The 24,168-nt window shown below is 44.1% G+C and overlaps 1 protein-coding gene across 4 annotated transcripts in view; it reads left to right on the top strand.

Moving 5' to 3' along the window:
* Positions 1-24,168, top strand: part of SFXN1 (sideroflexin 1) — a 62,373-nt gene that overhangs the window by 1,230 nt on the left and 36,975 nt on the right. For all 4 annotated transcript variants that reach the window (XM_070377221.1, XM_070377223.1, XM_070377222.1 and 1 more), the window contains exon 2: positions 15,431-15,603. In XM_070377221.1, the coding sequence (XP_070233322.1) occupies positions 15,440-15,603 (164 nt within the window). In that variant the 5' untranslated portion in view covers positions 15,431-15,439. The remainder of the gene's footprint in view (positions 1-15,430; positions 15,604-24,168) is intronic.

The following is a 24,168-nucleotide window of genomic DNA, read 5'->3' as shown; positions in this document are numbered from 1 at the left end:
TCTCTGCTTGTGGTCAGGACCTCTGTTTTTCTTGCTCATCTGTCTGTTCTCTGCACCAGGTAGACCCTCACTGAATATCTGTTGAGTGCCTGAATGAAAAAGCTTAGCATGGGGAAAAAAAGCTTAGCATGGGTGACTTCAGAGCTTGGACACTGAATCAGTCCATGAGCCACTGCCTTCTGAACCCCCATGGCATTTTGTTTGTACTTATCTCAAACTTGTAATCTCTCTTCTGCCTCATTGTCTAGATTTTTTCCTTGCATGCCTCTAGCTTTTCTCTTCCTGTGCCCATCCCCAGTTTGTTGAGCTGCTTCTATGTTTCAGGCCTTGTAATAGGTGTGAGATGGATATGCAAGTGAATAAGGAAGCTTTGCCACTCTTGTGGTGCTGAACTTGGACTTGACATGTAAGATTGACTTGCCATATAAGAGGCATATAAGATGAGAGGGAATCTGGGACAATGAGGCTCCACCAGGAGGTTCTGGGACCTCAAGCAGCTCCTTTCTCCCCTGAGGACTGTGGGTGTCTGGTTTGTAAAAAATGATGGTGTTTGGAGAGGTGGGTATATCAGTTTCTCTCCAGCTCTCATATAATTGTTCTAAGTCTGTATTCAAGGGTTCAGCTGAGTGTGCAAGCATTTAAAGTCCCATGGACTTTCAGGAAAGTGTTGATACCTGAGTTGCGGTTGTCAGAGAAAAAGCTGTAGCTATAATTCAGAATCAGGAAAATATTTAGAACGCTTTTAATAGTCTGTAGAAGTTTTACAAAATCCCATGTGGATGGGTATAGAAGGAAGCCCAGAGGGCAGCTGGAGCATCCGTGACCCTTGGAACAGATGCGTCATACAGCTCCTCAGTTCTCTGATGCCTTGGAATGAAGAATAGCCTCTAACCTATTAAGCAAGCAGTGCTTAGGTGCATTCGATTGGAGTATGATAGTGAATGGAAGAACCTTTTGTTTGAGGTTAAAGGTAAGCAGGCAGTCATTTTTTAAAGGCTGAAGATGGCCTCGACTTGAGAACTTATTGTCAGAATAGAAATCAAACCTACACTCAGTTAATTATACAAAGTTTAAAGTTATCAAGTTTTTGGTTAACTATTACTTTGTGAAATAGACAATATATATAATCTGTGACTTGATTTTTTAAAGTAGGTGGTAAAATATGCAACTTGGTATGTCCAAAGTGCTAGAGTTTGGGAGTATTTTATTATTTTCACAGGCTGACACCACTGTCTCTAGTATAAACCAGTAGGATTTTTTTTTTTTAAATGGATAAGAACTTCACTCATCATAAGAAATTGATTAAGAAACTCAAAGGTGATCTTGAGGACCATCGAAATACAAACAATGATTATATTGTCACCTGTGTGTTTGAAAGTTCAGCTAAGAATGGGATCTTCCCTGTGAACTGGGAGGTAGGGGGCAGGAATGCTGGCAGGGAGACAGACAGACGGCAGTCATTCCCCCATGGCTTCTTGATTCTACACAGGCCCTCTGTCTTCATGCAGACATGTCCCTGAAACAGAGGAAGGTATGCAACAGAAGGTCATGCTGGGATTCGAAAGAATCTGCTTCTCAGCACAGGATTCAACTTAGTGTTCTATAAACTGATATCCTGAGTGGCCACACCCGTAACAAAGGAATGCTGTGTGCTAATGACCATCTCAAAGCCAAATTAGGAAATGTGCTCCTTGAATAAATGTTATTGCTGTTGCCATTCACATCACTTTTGGCCTCACAAGGGTCCGGAGTGAAAGAAAGAGTTAGTTGCTCAGTCGTGTCCGACTGCAGCCCCGTGGACTGTAGCCCACCAGGCTCCTCTGTCCATGGAATTCTCCAGGCAGGAACACTGGAGCGGGCTGCCATGTCTTCTTCCTCCAGGGGGTCTTCCCAGCCCAGGGATCCAGCCTGGGTCTCCTGCATTGCTGGCAGATTCTTTACCATCTGAGCCACCGGGGAAGCCAAGCAGGATATAAAATCAGGTAGAAATGGCATCTTGGGCATGACACTTGGTTTCGCTGAGTAGCTTTACAAAATAGGGGGAAATTTCTTAGAGAGCTGAAGTGAGAATTTAGCTGTCTAGTAACATGTGGAAAGCCCGGTATCTGGCACACAGTGGTCTCTCAGCCACATCCCGCCCCGGGGACTGGGATAGGGTATGTCGCACTTTCTGGCCCTAACCAAGTAAACCAAGGGCAACCAGATTCCTTCCCAGCTTTTTCAAATGCAGTTATCTTAACTAACAGTAAGCTTCCAGTTTAATAATTATCATTGTTAATCTTTGTCCAAGGTTAAAGGTCTTTTCCCAAGTCCTTGGGAGAGCACATTTCCTGATAATTTGTTTTCTGTGAAGTAAATTCTTCTTCTTTTTTTCACAGTAGTTAAGCGTTTTCTTGGCATATAACTCGAATTTTGAAATAAAGCTTATCTTAGGAGAAAAGTGTTTTTCTCAGGTGTTTCTGGTCATCCTCAGGCAGTTCAGGCAGCCAAGCACTATTGTGCCCCTCGGGTCCCACCACACCAGCGGCCACCGTGTTTATGGACAAGACTTCAGCACATGAGGACAGGAGAGTCCGTGCATGGAGAACCGCGTGTCAGTGACGATCTGACATTTGTCTGCCCCTTCACATTTACTAAGGCTCAATAAAGCCCTCCTGTACACCTCCATTTTATAATCCTTTCAACTCTATGTCAGCCAACCCTCATCTCCATCTTCAAGATGAGAAAGTTGAGGCTCAGAGAGGCAGAGTGAGTCACCCAGTGACATGCTTAGAACAGAAGTGACAGAATCAAGACTCTAACCCCGACTGCAGTGGTTCAAGTCCGGTTCTCATTCTGCGGGTTGGTTGTCAGGATGGATACTCAGGGAACCAGAACGTAGAGTAAGGGCTCTTCCTCACAGGACCCAGCCAGCAACTAGTGTGGATGGCCATGGAGTCATCTAAATATTTATACTTCCCCAGAAAGAGGATAAAAACCTTCCCTTGATTGGAAGAGCATTCGGTTATTAATGTTTACTCGTAAGTTTTATATTCTTTACCACATAGTGTTTCCCAAACTTAGCTAGTCATAGGATGATGGTGGTTTAGTCACTAAGTTATGTCTGACTCTTTGCGACCCCATGGACTGTGGCCCACCAGACTCCTCTGTCCATGAGATTTCCCAGGAAAGAATACTGGAATGGGTTGCCATTTCCTCCGCCAGGGGATCTTCCCAACCCAGGGATCGAACCAGCATCTCCTACGAGTCATTCATATCGAAGTCATCAGTAAGGTTGATAAGTTAGTTGAAGACTTCAGTGGAGGTGGGTAATGTCCATCCGAAACAAGCTCTATATGGGAAGGGTGTCTGTACGTACGTTTGGGGAAATTTAGGCTATAGTCATTAGAATGTGTTTGCTTTTCAGTCTGTTCACTGTGTATTGGGTCTTTCCAAATCCAAGGCCAAGCCAGCGTGGGGTGCAGGAGAGGACTCCAGCCCATGCTGACAGACAGGGACAGTGACAGTTAAGTTGCTCAGTCGTGTCCAACTCTTTGCGACCCCATGGACTAACCTATCAGGCTCCTCCGACCATGAGGTTTTCCAGGCAAGCATGCTGAAGTGGGTTGCCAGGGAGTCCATACTGAATGTACAAATTAATTTTGTTCTGGGCTTCCCTCGTAGCTTAGTCCATAAAGAATCTGCCTGCAATGCAGGAGACCCTGGTTCAATCCCTGAGTTGGGAAGATTTCCTGGAGGAGGGCACGGCAACCCACTCCAGTGTTCTTGCCTGGAGAATCCCAGGGACAGAGGAGCCTAACAGGCTACAGTCCAGGGGGTCGCAAGAATCAGACACAACTGAGCAACTAAACCACCACCACTGTGGCTTCATCACCGGGCTTCCTAGGTGGCACCAGTGGTAAAGAACCCACCTGTCAATGCAGGAGGTGTAAGAGACCTGGGTCTGATCCTTGGGTGGGGAAGATCCCCTGAAGGAGGGCATGGCAACCCACTCCAGTTTCTTGCCCGGAGAATCCCAGGGACAGAGGGACCTGGTGGACTGCAGTCCGTGGGTGGCACAGAGTCCGCCATGACTAAAGTGACTCGGCATGCACACACACTTCCCCCTCATCCTCGTGGTGCCCAGTGTCGTCACAAGGCTGTCCAGCGAAATGCCTCCCTGTCTCCTCTGAGCAAATTCCTGCCCGAGAAGCACTTGCTCTAGTGTTGTCACCGTCCATTGTCATGAAGCACTGTGAGAACCACATCATCAGCTGTGCTCAAAACGCTCTGGAAAAGTGTCTGATCTTTGACCAAAGTCAGCCTGGACAGGGGAGAGAGGGAGGAAGGTTCAGGGACTGCAGGCAGGGGTATGGCTATGCTTTTCATGCATAAACCAGACTTTATGCTTAAAGTACACCATCAACCATAAACCTACCACTACCACTGGGGGCTTCACTTCCTATCCACGATGGTGCCCTGGGCAGGCAGCCCCATGGCCCAGCCCACAAGCTGGCACCAGGTGTGCGGGCCGGATGACCCCTAAGCGCAGACCCTGGCAGTCAGTAGGCGCCCACGATGCTGCAGGACCAGGTGTCCAGGCCTGCCAAGCTTCAGCAACGAGGCAGGTGGAAAGCTGCTGTGCCCAGGGACCCCTGCATAGCAGTCAAGGTCATGGGGTGCTTTGCCCCCCAAGGCAGCTCCTGGGGCAGGAGCCCCCGCCTTGGCCCCCTGCACTTTGGGCAGAGGCTCAGAGCTTCTCCTGGGTCTACAGCTGGGGAGACAAGTGAGCCAGGGCAGTGGCGCCTTGTCCACTGTCCCACAGTTTTAGTATAAAATAAGAAATAAATTTCATTTGTTTTGTTTTCAAACTGGACTCTTATTTACAGAAACTGGTTATTTTATTTAGTTGAGCTATTCCAAATCCTGAAAGATGATGCTGTGAAAGTGCTGCACTCAATATGCCAGCAAATTTGGAAAACTCAGCAGTGGCCACAGGACTGGAAAAGGTCAGTTTTCATTCCAATCCCAAAGAAAGGCAATGCCAAAGAATGCTCAAACTACTGCACAATTGCACTCATCTCACACGCTGGTAAAGTAATGCTTAAAATTCTCCAGGCCAGGCTTCAGCAATATGTGAACCGTGAACTTCCTGATGTTCAAGCTGGTTTTAGGAAAGGCAGAGGAACAAGAGATCGAATTGCCAACATCCACTGGATCATGGAAAAAGCAAGTGAGTTCCAGAAAAACATCTATTTCTGCTTTATTGACTATGCCAAAGCCTTTGACTGTGTGGATCACAATGAACTGTGGAAAATTTTGAAAGAGATGGGAATACCAGACCACCTGATCTGCCTCTTGAGAAATCTGTATGCAGGTCAGGAAGCAACAATTAGGACTGGACATGGAACACAGACTGGTTCCAAATAGGAAAAGGAGTTCATCAAGGCTGTATATTCTCACCCTGCTTATTTAACTTATATGCAGAGTAGATCATGAGAAACATTGGACTGGAAGAAACACAAGCTGGAATCAAGATTGCCGGGAGAAATATCAATAACCTCAGATATGCAGATGATACCACCCTTGTGGCAGAAAGTGAAGAGGAACTAAAAAGCCTCTTGATGAAACTGAAAGAGGAGAGTGAAAAAGTTGGCTTAAAGCTCAACATTCAAAAAACGAAGATCATGGCATCCAGTCCCATCACTTCATGGGAAATAGATGGAGAAACAGTGGAAACAGTGTCAGACTTTATTTTTCTGGGCTCCAAAATCACTGCAGATGGTGACTGCAGCCATGAAATTGAAAGACGCTTACTCCTTGGAAGGAAAGTTATGACCAACCTAGATAGCATATTCAAAAGCAGAGACATTACTTTGCCAACAAAGGTCCGTCTAGTCAAGGCTATGGTTTTTCCAGTGGTCATGTATGGATGTGAGAGTTGGACTGTGAAGAAGGCTGAGCACTGAAGAATTGATGCTTTTGAACTGTGGTGTTGGAGAAGACTCTTGAGAGTCCCTTGGACTGCAAGGAGATATAACCAGTCCATTCTGAAGGAGATCAGCCCCGGGATTTCTTTGGAAGGAATGATGCTAAAGCTAAAACTCCAGTACTTTGGCCACCTCATGTGAAGAGTTGACTCATTGGAAAAGACTCTGATGCTGGGAGGGATTGGGGCAGGGAGGAGAAGGGGATGACAGAGGATGAGATGTCTGGATGGCATCACTGACTCGATGGACGTGAGTCTCAGTGAACTCTGGGAGTTGGTGATGGACAGAGAGGCCTGGCATGCTGCGATTCATGGGGTCGCAAAGAGTCGGACACGACTGAGCGACTGATCTGATCTGATCTGATTTTATTTAGAGTGGGAAAAAAGTATAAACTGTTCCTGGGCTTGAAGGTTGGTGCAAGAAAATGCTTGTCCAATTAGATTGTGGGAGTCATAGTTAATAATTAAAATTTTATCTGGCTTGAGATCAGCTTTCTTTGTAAGAATGTTCATATGGCATTTCTGATTCACCTTTATGGTTTTGAAATTGGTGGGGGCAGGGACAAGCTCTCAAGTTTAGTTGGTATGTCTTACACCAGTACACAGTTGTATTAAAATCCTTTTTAAATAGTTTTATTTATTTGTTGTTACTGAAGTTTAGTTGATGTAAAATGTTGTGTTAGTTTCAGGTGTACAGCAAAACTCTTCAAGTATGTATATATATACACACACACGTATACATATATATACAATAGGTCCTTGTCGTGTGCCTGTTGTATATGCGTGTGTGTGTGTGCTCAGATGCTTCAGTCATGTCCACCTCTTTCTGACACTATGGACTGTAGCCCGCCAGGCTCCTCTGCCCATGGGATTCTCCAGGCAAGAATACTGGAGTGGGTTGTCATGCCCTCCTCCAGGAGATCTTCCCAACCCGGGGATCGAACCCGAGTGTCCTGCATCTCCTGCATTGCAGGCAGATTCTGTACTGCTGAGCTACTGGATGTATTTTATATAATGTGTAGATATTACTCACAAATCCCTAATTTATCCCTCCCCTGACCCCCACCTTTCCCCTTTAGTGACTGTAAGTTTTTTTCTAAATGAACGTATTTACAAAATCACGTCCTTTTAAGTAGTAGAAAGAGTGCAGTGTTATAGCCTAATGCTACTTAGCATATTGCTACAAATGTAGTACCTTAACACAACTAAATCTTACCCTAAAACAACCATATATTAGCTTATCTTTCTGGAGGTCGGAAGCCTAGACTGGTTCTGTGTTGCCTCTGGAGGCTCCAAGGGAGACTCTCTGTCCCTGCTCTTGGTAACTTCCAGAGGCCGTGCCCCTCACTGGGCTCCTGACCCTGCCTCACACCAAGCTCTGCTTGTCCCTTGTCACATCTGCTTCTCTGACTCTACTCTCCTACCTTTCTCTTTCTCTCACAAGGACCCTTGTTGTGATCAGGCCCACCTGAATCGTCCAAGGGAGTTTCCTAGTCTTAAGAGCTTTGACTTAATTATGCCAGCGAAGTCCCTTCGCCAGATAAGGTCACACAGTCAGAGTCTGGAGCTTGGGGGCAGGCATCTCTGGGGGGCCATGGTTCTGCCTGCCACAGTCTATACAGAGTGGGTGGCATGAGGTTTCAGTGTTGGGCTTTTGGCAGGCTAGGCCTGGCATCTGATGATAAGCCAGCCTTCTTCCTCCCTTGCTGGATAGCTACGAGCGACTTCTGAGAATCTTACTCTCCTCCTCTGTGAGTTGTGCATAATATGCCTAAAGCACAGTGTTGTGGAAACTGACATAGAATATTCTTCCACTGGCACACAGTAGGGGCTTGAACTCTCAGGCAAGTGCACAGCCCTGTTCCTTGTATGCAATAGAAACTCCAAAACTGTTGGAGTTCCTTTCCCTATCCGTCTCTTTTTCCTTTGCCTGTTAAAGAAGAGACTTTGTATACACTACTATATATAAAATAAACAACAAGATCTTACTATACAGCACAGGGAACTGTATTCAATATCTTATAAGAATCTATATGGGAAAGAATCTGAAAAAGAATATATATACAGATACATACATATATTGATACCTGTCTGAGTCACTTTGCTGTACATCAGAAACTAATGCAACGTTGTAAATCAACTATACTTCAACTTAAAAAAAAAGAGACTTTGTGAGGCCTCCACAGCCGTCTTCTCCTGTATACTGTGGGCACCATAGGGTTAGCGTAGCTTGGAGCTTCATGGTATGAGTAGACCTGTTTTTATTTAAGGGGAAAAAGAAGGGCCTTAAAGACAGCCGTTCTGTGAAGACATTAACTGCTGTGATTTGAGGGCGGGGGATAGCTGAAGGAGTAATAGAGAAGAGAATGATCTGGCTGACCAGCACCCGAGAGTCCCGTCCAGCTTTGGGCCTCTGCCCACTTCCTTCTGCTGCCAGCACCAGGGGCACACCCTGGGCGGTTATTTCCCCCTCTGTGCCTCTGTTTCCTGTGTGATGGGCACATTGAGGGCATCATTTTTAAGATCTTCTCTAGCTCTTACCCAATTAGAACATCTTTTATGAAGTACCGTGTTATAAAACCAGATCATGTTTTCAATAACGTGACCTTAAGTTTGCCCCATATTTAACAAATTAGAGGTTGGTTGCATTGTGGGAGACCTGGGTTCGACCCCTGGGTCAGGAAGATCCCCTAGAGAAGGAAATGGCAACACACTCCAGTATTCTTGCCTGGAGAATCCCATGGATGGAGGAGCCTGGTGTGCTACAGTCCACGGGGTTGCAAAGAGTCGAACACGACTGAGCAACTTAACTTTAACTTTTAACTTGTCGTTAAGAATGAGAATTCTCTGAAAGCTAAATTAACTTTTTGTTGTTGTTGCTGTTATATATATTAAGTGTAGAGGGGAAATAGTGACAGTGAGAATTAGACTTTACAGGGAAGAAGGATGACTTGGTACACAATTTTATGAGAAGACATCAGTGTCAGATACCCATGGGGGAGCACAGCAGCCCACTCAGGGCTGTGAGAAGACAGCTCCCAGCCTCACACAGAGGCGCAGCCTGGTGCCTGGAGAGCCGGAGGCCCAGGCCCAGAGCGCCTGCAGGAGCACCTGCTGGGCCCTGTGCTAGACCTCCTGGGCCGAGTCTCCAGAAGGCTGACAGTGTTTGTCTTTTTCAGAAGCTCTTCAGGTGATGTCAGTGTGTTCTGTTGGTTAGGAGCCACCAACAGGAGTCCAGTACAGTAGAGTACAGGAGTCTGTACTGGGGGCTTTGCAGGAATAAGAGTGCCCCAGGGCGGGGCCGCTAACGTGCTGTGTTGCCACTCCCTGCTTGCCACCACCATTGCTCATCCTTTTTAGAATTTGTCAAGATAACCAGCTTGCAGTATTCTCACTCCCCCGATGACCCTTTGGGACTTGTCTCCACTTCCTCACTGCCCAAGGTGGAGACAACCAGGGGGATCTTCCTTTTGGGCAGCGGGACGACTGGTAGACTCACTTCCCCTGTCCTCCAGGACAGCACCCTGCTGAGCTCCTACCCACTGTCACCCGTCGCAGCCTCTTTTGCTGTGACTTAGTCTTTCCCAACCTCTTAACATCTGAGGCCTTGGGTTCCTTCTCTTTTTACATTCACGTCCCTGTTGATCTCCCATTGCATGAGTTTCCGCAGTCTCTGTGCTTATAGCTCCCAGATGAGTAGACAAAAGCTCTCCTCTGAACTCCAGACTCTCCCTTTCAACTGCCTCCTGGACATCTCCACTTAGAAGGCCCCTAGGCATTGCAAACTTCATTCGTCCAAAGCTGAACTTGCTGTTTTCTCCCTAACATCTGCTCCTCTTCCATCCAGATTACCTTAGGAGTCATGCCTTTTTATTCTGTCCCACCCCCTGTCCAAGTTAGCAGGAAATCCCGTTGGCTCCATCAACAGCATATCCAGAACATCAGCGCTTCTTGACAGCTCCCTGCTGCCACCTGCTCCACCATCAGCCGTCCTCTGGATGTCTGCAGGAGCCTCACAGTGACTCTTCCTACGTCTGCTCTTATCACCCCACTGCATTCTCCACACAGCAGCTAGAGAGGTCCTTTTAAATTATAAGTCAGATCATTTAGTCCTCTGTCTGGAACCCACCAGTGACTCCTGTTTCCCTCAGGGTAAAATGCAGAGGCCTCACAGTGGGCACAGGCACCAAATAATCCTATTCCAACTTAACCCCCTCCCCATGCCTCTCAGACTGCTCATCTCCTGTCCCCGTCTTCCTCTCTCCAGCCCAGCTGCACACCTTCTTGCTATTCTTTGAAGACATCCGCCTCAGGGTCTTTGCCGTGTCTGTTCCTTCTCCCTGGCATGCCGTTCCCCCAGTGCCCGCATGCTCCATTTCATCTCTTCACTCCCATCTTGCTCCACTGTTATTTTCTCAGTGAGGCCTGCCCTGACCGCCCTGGTTCAAAACACACTCCCCATGATGGTTCCTATTCTGGTTTTTCCCCAAACCACCTATTACCTTCTTGTATATCTGACACTTGGTTTACTTTTGTGTTTTTACTGTCTGGCTCCCCTTCTATTCCCACCATCCCACGTCAGCTCCACCAAGGCAGGAATTTTTGTCTTTGTTCACTAATTTACCCCAAGAATCTGTCACAGGGTGGATGCCCAGTCAGTGAACACTAAAGGTAGCAGAATTTTCTAGACTTTAAAGAAAGAAGAAACCTGTAAGTCTGGTCTTGGCAAGAATTTCTTCTGTATTTAATCTGTGACCTACTGCAGTGTAGAGTATAGGAACTATACCATTCAGAAATGGGAGTGAGTTTGACCAGATTATCTGGTTTAATTATTACAGCATAGAAAGTATAACTGTAGAAACAAACTGTGACCTATATGCATAAGTGGAAATTCAAATGATGATCCTGAGGCAAAGCCAGTGTGAACTGTGTGTTATAGATCCATACTGGAAAAAGCACAGAAATTGGAAGTGCTGAGAAACTTCCATAAAACCATGTTAGAGTTCTATTATGTTAATATCTGCTGATCAATAATAAAAAATTGGGACTTTTTTGTGTCCAGCCTTTTTCAAAATTTATTTTTAATCTAGTTTACAAAAGCATTGGCTCAAGACAGGGGATTGGAAATGGGAACAAACCAAGCAGGGCTTTGACCACACAGTTTAAGACACACCGATCACACAGGCTCGGGCGCCCTCAGGGAGCCGGAGTGAAAAACACGTGAGACCTTCTGTACCTTTATGAGTTATCTCAGAGATCTTCATTTTATTGTCTCCTACAGTGATTTTCAACTTTTTGTTTTTTTGCTTTTCTTCCCCCCCAGCAGTAGAACCCTCTTTTTAAAAGATCGTTGCCATAAAACACAGCTGTAGAAGGCAGATGAAAGCAGACCTACTGTGGTTGAGTATGAATCCCCTCCACTCCCCTCAGTTTCGTTCAGTCGCTCAGTCGTGTCCAACTGTTTGCGACCCCATGGACTGACTGCAGCACGCCAGGCCTCCCTGTCCATCACGAACTCCCAGAGTTTACCCAAACCCATGTCCATTGAGTCGGTGATGCCATCCAACCATCTCATCCTCTGTGGTCCCCTTCTCCTCCTGCCCTAAGTCTTTCCCAGCATCAGGGTTTTTTCCAATGAGTCAGTTCTTTGCATCAGGTGGCCAAAGTGTTGGAGTTTCAGCTTCAGCATCAGTCTTTCCAATGAATATTTAGGACTGATTTCCTTTAGTATGGACTGATTGGATCCTCTTGCAGTCCAAGGGACTTTCAAGAGTCTTCTCCAACACCACAGTGTAAAAGCATCAATTCTTCAGTGCTCATCTTTCTTTATAGTCCAACTCTCACATATACACAACTACTGGAAAAACCATAGCTTTGACTAGACAGATCTTTGTCAGCAACGTAATGTCTCTGCTTTTTAATCTGATGTCTCAGTTGATCATAGCTTTTCTTCCAAGGATCAAGTGTCTTTTAATTTCATGGCTGTAATCACCATCTGCAGTGATTTGGGAGCCCAAGAAAATAAAGCCTGGCAGTGTTTCCATTGTTTCCCCAACTATTTGCCATGAAATGATGGGACCAGATGCCGTGATCTTAGTTTTCTGAATGTTGAGTTTTAAGCCAACTTTTTCACTCTCCTCTTTCACTTTCATCAAGAAGCTCTTTAGTTCTTCTTTGCTTTCTGCCATAAGGATGGTGTCATCTGCATATCTGAGGTTATTGATATTTCTTCAGCAATCTTGATTCCAGCTTGTGCTTCATCCAGCCCGGCATTTTGCATGACATTCTCTGCATATAAGTTAAATAAGCAGGGTGACAATATACAGCCTTGACGTACTCCTTTCCCTATTTGGAACCAGTCTGTTGTTCCATGTCCAGTTCTAACTGTTGCTTTTTGACCTGCATACAGATTTTCCAGGAGGCAGGTCAGGTGGTCTCGTATTTCCATCTCTTTCAGAATTTTCCACAGTTTGTTGTTATCCACACAGTCAAAGGCTTTGGCGTAGTCAACAAAGCAGAAGTAGATGTTTTTCTGGAACTCTCTTGCTTTTTTGATGATCTAATGGATGTTGGCAGTTTGATCTCTGGTTCCTTTGCCTTTTCTAAATCCAGCTTGAACATCTAGAAGTTCACAGTTCACATACTACTGAAGCTCAGCTTGGAGAATTTTGAGTATTACTTTGCTAGTGTGTGAGATGAGTGCAATTGTGCAGTAGTTTGAAAATTCTTTGGCATTGCCTTTCTTTGGGATTGGAATGAAAACTGACCTTTTCCAATCCTGTGGCCACTGCTGAGTTTTCCAAACCTGCCGGCATATTGAGTGCAGCGCTCCACTCCCCTAGAGGTCACTAAAGTCCCTCAGCAGAGCCCTAAGTCCCTGCACACAAGTCTGATTCCTATTTTCCTGGGCATGAATTGGAGTTTCTGTTTTACTTTTTATATGTTTTATAGATAATATATCTTATGTAGTCTTATTGAAATTTGGACATTTCTTCATACAGTGACCCAGCTCTTTGAAGTGTTTCCTCGTATATCCGGACTTAACATGCATGACTTAAAGGTGCCCTAATTTGAAATTTAGACACTTCTTTTATCGTAGCAGAACTGGCTCAAAACTAGCAGGGACAAACCTTAGTTAAATAAAGTCATGTGTATTTCAGTGAGAGAAATAACAGTGGAGGGACTGGGGCTGTCTCAACAACAAAGGAAGAGATAGGTCTTTGAGAGCATCTTGGAGAATGGTGGAATTTAGGGAAGCTTAATGAAGAAATATTATGATTGACTCAGAGCAGGGCTTGGAGAAGGCCATGGCACCCTACTCCAGTACTCTTGCCTGGAGAATCCCCGGGACGGGGGAGCCTGGTGGGCTGCCGTCTACGGGGTCACACAGAGTCGGACACAACTAAAGTGACTTAGCAGCAGCAGCAGAGCAGGGCTGGCTGTGAAGCTCTGAACCATGAAGTAGCCCCTTGACCTTGTTTCTGTGGAAACAGCAAAGTTAAGAAAGATTTGGAATATTGTTTCCAGAAACTCCTTAATCTGAAACTGTCCTCCTGGGCTGGAAATCCAGGCTCCTTTTCTGTGTCAAAAGTGGGATATTTCATTCTTCCAAGTTTTATTTCAAACAACAAAGTTTCTGACAGTCTGTGATTATGGAGAACAAGGTTTCTTATCCACAAGTGAGATAAGAAAGCGGGGTCACCCAAAAAATGGGGTCGTTATGACACCTTTTAGCTGTATTATGAGTTTCAGAGAAATATGAAAGGAAGTGTTAGTCGCTTAGTCATGTCTGACTCTTTGCAACCCCATGGACTGTAGCCCACCAGGCTCCTCTGTTCATGAAATTCCAGGCAAGAATACTAGAGTGGGTTGACATTCCCTTCTCCAGGGGACCTTCCCAACCCAGGGATCAAACCTGAGTCTCCCACATTGCAGGCAGGTTCTTTACTGTCTGAGCCACCAGGGAAGCCCCTGGGAGAAATATGGTTTCCAGTTAACTTCACAGCTGACTTTATCTGTTTGTCATCTCAGCCTGTTTTAAGAATAATAGGGCTAATTTTTTACTTTCTCACTCTCACTGACCCGCTATTTCACATACACTGCATTCCTCACATCTGCGGGCCTAACATGCTTGATTTTGATCCCGTGAGCCATGATACATGTTAATTTGAGATTCTAATAAAGTTTAAATGGCAGGACTGACATCTTAAAACACCTGCCATCTAGTGAAGCACTGAAAATTAACTTAATGAAAAAATGACCTGGAAAAGAAAGCTACTAGAAGAACCAATATTAGAAATGTAAGAGGAGGAAACCAGTATGAGAAAGCAGTGGTTTGAAGCCATAATAGTGACCAAATCCTTGGACCTTCTAATATTGTACAGAGAGATATAGTTTAAGGAAGTCACTAGCGACGAGGGAAAAAATTAGTAGACAGTGATACAGCGTTACTTTAAAATAACATAAACTTTGAAGGTGTTGCTAAATACCCCAAATGAATATTTAGTGCCATAGGGGGTGCTTATGAAATAAGTGCAAGAAATAGTCAGGGTATTAAAATACCAAGTATGAAATCAACTTTGTTATTTGTTTTAATTAGATGATAATATGTATAGAAAATATCTGCAAGGAAATATACAAAGAGAGCAACAATAGTTATTTCAGAATGGCTAAATTATAGTAAGTTTTGTTTCTGTATTCTTTATTTTCTAACATAAACTTATATTATTCAAAATAGTACAATAAGCATATATTAAACAATACAGAGCAGTTCTAACAATAAACATATATTACTCAGAGAAAGAAATTAGTTACTTTAGAAAAAAGTAAGGGTTCTTAGCCAGAAAATAAGTACTTTATGAGAAAAATTATATGCTCCCATGTTATGACTATTCATGGGGTTGGCAAAATGTGTTTTTCCCATTATGACCCTGTTAGATTGAAGAGCATACTTTTTCATTTTTGATTGGTGGTTTTTATGCTGAATAAGGCTGAATGAATCTGAATCTTTTTTTAATTGTAGAATTTTTAGCATTGACCCTTTTTTTGCATTAGTCACTTCTACTTGTAGGAATAACAGATTTAGTAAACCAGAATGCAGTAGTAGTTTGATGTTTCTTTCACCCAGAAAAAGAATTTCAAGCTTCAGTTGATTACTGTTGATGTTATTTCTAACTTTTCATATTTTAATTTTTTTCTAAAGGATAGCTTTTTAAAAGTAAGGGATGATGAAATACTATGTCCTTTTAAAAACAATTGTGTGGGAAATTATTGAAATTTGTTTAGGATCAACTGAGATTTGCAAACAAATTTAGCTTTGGACTTAAATTGTTCTCTGCCATTTATTACAAAGTTATTTTCGCAAACTGAAGTGTCTGTAACTCTTTAGTGTGATTACAAAGTTTCCAATTGTATGGTAACATTATAAATCTTAAATCAGCTTGTCTTTCTGATCCTCTCCAGTCCAGGAAGATGTCTGGAGAACTTCCACCAAACATTAACATCAAGGAACCTCGATGGGATCAAAGCACTTTCATTGGACGAGCCAAACATTTCTTCACTGTAACTGATCCCAGGAACATTCTGTTAACCAACGAACAGCTGGAGGCGGCAAGGAAAGTAGTCCATAATTACAGGTAATACTGCTGCTGCTGCTGCTGTTGCTACGTCGCTTTAGTCGTGTCTGACTGCGTGCGACCCAATAGACGGCAGCCCACCAGGCTTCCTGTCCCTGGGATTCTCTAGGCAAGAACACTGGAGTGGGTTGCCATTTCCTCCTCCAATGCATGAAAGTGAAAAGTGAAAGTGAAGTCACTCAGTCGTGTCCGAGTCTAGCGACCCCATGGACTGCAGCCCACCAGGCTCCTGCGTCCATGGGATTTTCCAGGCAAGAGTACTGGAGTGGGTGCCATTGCCTTCTCCGACAGGTAACTCTAGCGGTATGCCTTTTGACTTAATGTGTTAGTAGATCGTCCTGATGGCCTCTTGTCTTAAACCTTCTCTTAGTGAGTTTTCAACATGTTTTTGCAATTAAATCCTTTTTATCAAAAGAAAAAAAAAGTGAGAAGAAGACAGGTTTTGTGCCCCATTGCTGACCCTTAACAGAAATATCCAAGGTTCATAATAACCTGAATATAAGACAACCATCCTCCAACTCGTAAGTGCCGATCTGTGAGGTGCCCTGCCTCCCACTCTGTGATACAGCTACTCCTGCATCCACATCCTTCTGTCTCCAGGTGGAGACCGCCTCTTACAGAACCAAGTTGTCAGGAATTAGGGTACGTTGGTCGCTTCTTCTTAGATAGAGCCTCAACGAATAAACCCCACATATAGCAGCTCAGATGGGAAGGATGCTGGTGGCATGGTTTGTAGGTTTGGGATGGATTTGGTCAGTTCAAAGAGCCAGGCATGAGGTAGAGAAGAGGCATGAGCTCTAGGGCAATAGTCACAACTTTCATTTATTTTTAATTTTTTTAATGCAATTTTTAAAGGCTATACTCAATTTACAGTTGTTAACAAAATAACTGTATGCTGTCTTCTGAAATACGTCCTTGAGCCTGTCTTATACCCAGTGGTTTATACCTCCCACTCTGCCACCCATATACTGCCCCCTTCCCCAACTTAAAACCACTAGTTTGTTCTCTGTATCTGTGTGCCTGATTCTTTTTTTGTTGTATTCACTGGTTTGTTGTATTTTTTAGTATCCATATATAAGCGATAATATACAATATTCATTTTTCTCTGTCTGCCATATTTCACTTAGTTAGCATTCAGTTCAGTTCAGTTCAGTCGCTCAGTCGTGTCCCACTCTTTGCGACCCCATGAATCGCAGCACGCCAGGCCTCCCTGTCCATCACCAACTCCCGGAGTTCACCCAGACTCAACGTCCATCGAGTCAGTGATGCCATCCAGCCATCTCATCCTCTGTCGTCCCCTTCTCTTCCTGCCCCCAAGCCCTCCCAGCATCAGAGTCTTTTCCAATGAGTCAACTCTTCGCATGAGGTGGCCAAAGTACTGGAGTTTCAGCTTTACCATCATTCCTTCCAAAGAAATCCTAGGGCTGATCTCCTTTAGGATGGACTGGTTGGATCTCCTTCCAGTCCAAGGGACTCTCAAGAGTCTTCTCCAACACCACAGTTCAAAAGCATCAATTCTTTGGCGCTCAGTCTTCTTCACAGTCCAACTCTCACATCCATACATGACCACAGGAAAAACCATAGCCTTGACTAGACAGACCTTTGTTGGCAAAGTAATGTCTCTGCTTCTGAATATGCTGTCTAGGTTGGTCATAACTTTTCTTCCAAGGAGTAAGCATCTTTTAATTTCATGGCTGCAATCACCATATGCAGTGATTTTGGAGCTCCCAAAAATAATCTGATACTGTTTCCACTGTTTCCCCATCTATTTCCCATGAAGTGATGGGACCAGATGCCATGATCTTTGTTTTCTGAATGTTGAGCTTTAAGCCAACTTTTTCATTCTCCACTTTCACTTCCATCAAGAGGCTTTTGAGTTCCTCTTCACTTTCTGCCATAAGGGTGGTGTCATCTGCATATCTGAGGTTATTGGTATTTCTCCCGGCAATCTTGATTCCAGCTTGTGTTTCTTCCAGTCCAGCATTTCTCATGATGTACTCTGTATATAAGTTAAATAAACAGGGTGACAATATACAGCCTTGACGTACTTCTTTTCCTATTTGGAACTAGTCTGTTGTTCCATGTCCAGTTCTAACTGTTGCTTCCTGACCTGCATACAGATTTCTCAAGAGGCAGGTCAGGTGGTCTGGTATTCCCATCTCTTTCAGAATTTTCCACAGTTTATTGTGATCCACACAGTCAAAGGCTTTGGCATAGTCAATAAAGCAGAAATATATGTTTTTCTGGAACTCTCTTGCTTTTTCCATGATCCAGTGGATGTTGTCAATTTGATCTCTGGTTCCTCTGCCTTTTTAAAAACCAGCTTGAACATCAGGAAGTTCACGGTTAACATATTGCTGTAGCCTGGCTTGGAGAATTTTGAGCATTACTTTATTAGCGTGTGAGATGAGTGCAATTGTGCGGTAGTTTGAGCATTCTTTGGCATTGCCTTTCTTTGGGATTGGAATGAAAACTGCCCTTTTCCAGTCCTGTGGCCACTGCTGAGTTTTCCAAATTTGCTGGCATATTGAGTGCAGCACTTTCACAGCATCATCTTTCAGGATTTGGAATAGCTCAACTGGGATTCCATCACCTCCACTAGCTTTGTTCATAGTGATGCTTTCTAAGGCCCACTTGGCTTCACATTCCAGGATGTCTGGCTCTAGGTCAGTGATCACACCATCGTGATTATCTGGGTCGTGAAGATCTTTTTTGTACAGTTCTGTGTATTCTTGCCACCTCTTCTTAATATCTTCTGCTTCTGTTAGGTCCATACCATTTCTGTCCTTTATTGAGCCCATCTTTGCATGAAATGTTCCCTTGGTATCTCTAATTTTCTTAAAGAGATCTCTAGTCTTTCCCATTCTGTTGTTTTCCTCTATTTCTTTGCACTGATCGCTGAGGAAGGTTTTCTTATCTCTTCTTACTATTCTTTGGAACTCTGCATTCAGATGCTTATATCTTTCCTTTTCCCCTTTGCATTTTGCTTCTCTTCTTTTCACAGCTATTTGTAAGGCCTCCCCAGACAGCCATTTTGCTTTTTTTTGCATTTCTTTTCCATGGGGATGGTCTTGATCCCTGTCTCCTATACAGTGTCATGAACCTCATTCCATAGTTCATCAGGCACTCTGTCTATCAGATCTAGGCCCTTAAATCTATTTCTCACTTCCACTGTATAATCCTAAGGTATTTGATTTAGGTCATACCTGAATGGTTTAGTGGTTTTCCCTACTTTCTTCAATTTAAGTCTGAATTTGGCCATAAGGAATTCATGGTCTGATCCACAGTCAGCTCCTGGTCTTGTTTTTGTTCACTGTATAGAGCTTCTCCATCTTTGGCTGCAAAGAATATATTCAATCTGATTTTGTTGTTGACCATCTGGTGATGTCCATGTGTAGAGTCTTCTCTTGTGTTGCTGGAAGAGGGTGTTTGCTAAGACCAGTGCATTTTCTTGGCAAAACTCTATTAGCCTTTGCCCTGCTTCATTCCGTATTCCAAGGCCAAATTTGCCTGTTACTCCAGGTGTTTCTTGACTTCCTACTTTTGCATTCCAGTCCCCTATAATGATAAGGACATTTTTTTTGGGTGTTCGTTCTAAAAGGTCTTGTAAGTCTTCATAGAACCGTTCAACTTCAGCTTCTTCAGCGTTACTGGTTGGGGCATAGACTTGGATTACTATGATATTGAATGGTTTGCCTTGGAAACAAACAGAGATCATTCTGTCATTTTTGAGATTGCATCCAAGTGCTGTATTTTGGACTCTTTTGTTGACCATGATGGCTACTCCATTTCTTCTGAGGGATTCCTGCCCGCAGTAGTAGATATAATGGTCATCTGAGTTAAATTCACCCATTCCAGTCCATTTTAGTTTGCTGATTCCTGGAATGTTGATGTTCACTCTTGCTATCTCCTGTTTGACCACTTCCAATTGAAAGGTTGTTGTTGAATCACGCGAATACACCGGGATTCTTGGCCCCCGGAGGAGAAGAATTCAATCCGGGGCCAGAGACGAGGCTTGATCGCTCAGAGCTTTTGTGTAATAAAGTTTTATTAAAGTATAAAGGAGAGAGAGAAAGCTTCTGACATAGGCATCAGAAGGGGGCAGAAAGAGTACCCGCTTGCTAGTGTTAACAATGAAGTTATATACTCTCCAGTGAATCCAAAGAATGTCTGGAGGTTGTAAAGACCTCATCAGACCTACTCCCATAATTTACATTTTAAGATAACACTGTCCTCAGGCAAGATACATCCTTGTAAAGACCAGGTGTACTCCCATAATTAACATTTTAAGATAACAGAAGGTTGAATCCAAAGACTGTCCTTAGGCAGGATACATCATTGGTATACAATCCTAAGGAATGTGGAGAAAGAAAAAAAGTTTGTCCTTTCTTCCTCCTTGAGAATTCCAGACCCCTCTCTCTTTGGGGACCCCAGACTCCTTATCAACCTGCCTAGGAAATGACTCTCTCATTCCCCCCTTTTCTTTTAGGAGAATTATGATGCCTAGGGAAAAGGGGCGTCGTTCTCGTTCCATAACTGCTTCCGAGCTGACAAGGGGCGTTGTCCCTAAATTGGTGAGGCAACATATTCTCCTAATCCTCATATTGAGGATATCTGATCCAGGGGCCCCAAATAGTAGTTGGAGGAAGCTACAGCAGTAGCAGGAGTTTGAGCAACCATTTGTAACTTAAAAGCTTTCATGAGACTAGAAACAAATCCAGTTATACAATTACAGATGCAGGGAGCAAACAGCAAAAACAAAACAATCCGAATTAAAATTAAAAGTCACATTATGTCCATAGTTAAAGTACAGAGTTGCACCAGTCCATTTTAGGGTTGGTAGATGTCATCAGATGAAGAAGAGGCATCGCATGTGATTGTTGTCGAAGGTATTCACAGACTTGGAGAAAGTCTTTTCCTTGAAGTGGGGATGTCCACCACGGGAAGCCTTCCACTGACGAAGAGGGGAGCGCTCCGAAGACCCAGCAGTTAGACCGATTGTGGAATGCAGCATAGGAGTGAGCCCAGGACAGGAAGACATTGTCTTGAGGATCCAACGGCAGACTCAGGATATTTGGAGTCAGCAGAAGGAGACTCACATAGATTATCAGGCCCATCTGCTGCCCTTTGCTTAACTCTAGAGCTTGGGTCAGAGCCACAAGCTCCGCTAACTGAGCATGGGTTCCCTGGGGGAGAGATTTTGCTTCCAAAACCTGTTCAGCAGTCACCACGGCGTAACCTGCTTTACGGTTTCCATCCTGAACAAAAGAACTGCCATCTGTAAATATTTCCATGTCAGGATTGGCTAATGGGGTATCCTTTAGATCCTCCCAAGCTGCATAGTTTAAAGTTAGGAATTGAGAACAATCGTGATCAGGTGTTTCATTTTCCTTCTCAGGAAGGAAAGTGGCAGGATTTAAATTTCCACAAACTTTAAGTTTAGTTACTGGTCCTTCTAACAACAATGACTGATACTTAAGAAGCCTACTGTCTGTCATCCAAATACTAACCTTAGACTGTAAGATTCCACTCACATCATGAGAAGTCAGTACAGTAAGGTTTCATCCATTAATTATTTTTAAAGCTTCAGGTGCTAATAAAGCCGCTGCCCCAATTACTCTTAGGCAGTGGGGCCACCCACGTGAAACTACATCTAATTCTCTGCTTAGATAAGCAATAGGTTGCTGGTGAGGCCCTCGGGGTTGTGTCAAAACTCCCAATGCCACACCTTTTCTTTCAGTGACAAACAAATTAAATTCTGACCCTGTGGGCAAGCTCAGAGCTGGAGCTTGCAGGAGAGCAGTCTGAAGAACCTTAAAAGCCTTTTGAGTTTCTGGAGACCAAACAAGTTTGTCGGTTTGGGCCTGTTGAGTTTCAGCTATAAGTTTATATAAAGGCCGAGCAAGTTCCCCATAACCTGGAATCCAAATGCGACAGTAACCTGTGATTCCCAAAAAATCCTCTCAATTGTCTTAAAGTCATAGGTAGGGGGTGATTTAGTATAGGTTTAATTCTCTCAGGGCCTATGGCCCTAGTCCCTTCTGATATGATTAGGCCCAGATATCTAACTGATTGTTGACAAAGCTGAGCCTTTTCTCTTGATGCCTTGTAACCACAGTCTGCCAGACAGTTTAAGAAATCTTCTGAGGCTCGCGAACAAGCTTCCTCTGTCTCAGCACAGAGCAAAATATCATCTACATATTGTAACACCACTGCTTCAGAGCTATTAAAGTTTTGTAGATCCCGTGACAAACTTTGTCCGAATAAGTGAGGACTGTCACGAAATCCCTGGGGCAAAACTGTCCAGGTTAACTGAGAAGCTGGCTGCGTAGGGTCTTCAAAGGCAAATAGGAATTGACTTTCTTCTGCCAAAGGCACTGAATAGAAAGCATCTTTTAAATCAATTACTGAGAAATATTTGGCCCGTTCAGGAATTTCAGACAATAGAGTATAAGGATTAGGCACCATGGGGTGTAAAGGAACTACAGCCTCATTTATTATTTGTAAATCTTGAACTAGTCTCCATTTACCATTCGATTTCTTTATACCCAAAATAGGAGTGTTGCAAGGACTGTTACAGGGAATTAATAGTCCCTGCTCCTTGAAATTTTCGATGATGGGTTTTAACCCTTCCTTAACTTCAGGTTTCAGTGGATACTGCTTCTTATGTGGAAATGTGTGTGGGTCTTTGAGCTTAACAACTACAGGAATAGCATTTTGTGCTCGACCCACAGATTTTCCATCAGCCCATACTCTAGGATTTACATTTTGTTCAACTAAAGGGAGAGAAAGGGAGGGCTCCATATTCATGAAAACAGAGGCATGGACCTTGCTCAGTATATCCCTTCCCAAAAGGGGTGAGGGAGATTCTGGCACGATCAGAAACTCGTGTGAAAACAGCACAGAATCCCAGTTGCAAGATAAAGAATAACTGAAATAATACCTTTTGGCTCGTCAAGACAGTCCCATTATGGAAGCGGATCGGGAAGAAAGTGGGCCAGGGGCTTCAGTAAGCACAGAATAAGTTGCCCCAGTATCTAAAAGGAAATCGACGGATTGGCCCCCCACAACTATTAATACCCGGGGTTCCTCAGGTGTAATTAGGATGGGAGCTTGTGTGGGGACCCCCGGGCACCTTCAGTCCTGATTGTCTTGAGAGTCCGACCCCGGAGACCTACGCCTCTGGGGGCAGTCTCTCTTCCAGTGTGGTCCTTTGCAGACCGGACATGGAGCCGGGGGCGGCTTAGATGCCTGAGGGCAATCTCGCTTGAGGTGCCCCTCCTTTCCACAGTAATAGCAAGCCTATCCCTTTTCACCTGGGCCCCTCTGGGCATTTTTCTCAGGCTGTTTAAGAACGTTTTTCATAGCCATGGCGAAGGCTTCCGCCTTTTCCTTTGTCTTTTTTTGCCTTTCTTTCTTTTCCTCATATTCCCTACCATAATAGACTGTCTGAGCCAGTTGTAACAGAGTATCTAAAGACTGATTTGGTCCATACGCCTGTTTTAATAGCTTACGGCGGATATCTGGAGCCGACTGAGTGAGAAATCTATCCTTTAAGATCACTTTTCCGTCTTCACTTTCGGGATCAATCTCAGTGAATCTGCGAAGGCCTTCTCTCAGTCTATCTAGGAATTTACCAGGAGCTTCTTTCTCCTCCTGTTCTATATCTGCCAATTTGCCATAGTTTAAAGGCTTAGAACGCACCTGCCTAAGTCCTTCAAGAATACATCTAACAAAATGACTCTGATCCCATATTCCTTTTGCTGTGTTGTAGTCCCAATCTGGTTCTATAGTTGGGACCGCCTGATTCCCAGTGGGGAGGGCCGCTATCTTGTTCTCCCTCTTCCCTACTGATTCATTACCAAGCCATTCATCTCCATAAGCAACCGCTTTTCCCAAAACTCGAGTCTTTGACTCAGGAGTCAGCGTTTGTCCCAAGATATACATCACATCCTTCCAAGTGAGGTCATAAAGCAGAGTAACACCTTTAAAGGCTCTAATATATTTTTCTGGATCCTCTAAATAGTCTCCCAGATTCTCCTTGATTCTTTGTATTTCTTGATAAGAAAAAGGCTTATTAACTCTCACAGACTGATTATTTCTCCTGGTGGGTGTTTCATAAAGAGGCAACAGCTTGTGTGGCTGTTCCTCAGTCTCTCTGGCTGCTCTGTGCATATGATCCCAGGGATAGATTGGAGAAACCTGTTTTTCTTCTTCTCTTTGTCTCCTGTCCTCCATCTCATCTCTTACTTCGATGGTCTGAGTTTCTACTGAAACCAGAGTAGTCTGAGGTCGTACTGAGACAGGAGTTGTTTGGACCTCCATGGGGCAGTTTGAAATCCCAGTTTGGAGTCCCCGGTATGGGGGCAAAGTAAGAGGACAGGAGGGAGCTGAAGGTTTCACACCCAAATCTATACCCTTAGGACATAAGTCTGGCATATTTCGCAGAGAGAAAAAGGGCAACACATATGCTACTTCTACCCATTTCCCTTGTTCCTTACAGAACCGGTCTAATTGTAGAACAGTATTATACTTAAGAGACCCTCCAACTGGCCACCGTTCGCC

The sequence above is a fragment of the Bos mutus genome, chromosome 10, assembly GCF_027580195.1.
Source record: "Bos mutus isolate GX-2022 chromosome 10, NWIPB_WYAK_1.1, whole genome shotgun sequence".
NCBI lineage: Eukaryota > Metazoa > Chordata > Mammalia > Artiodactyla > Bovidae > Bos > Bos mutus.
The sequence above is the reverse complement of the archived record's forward strand: the minus strand, read 5'-3'. Positions and strand labels throughout refer to the sequence as shown.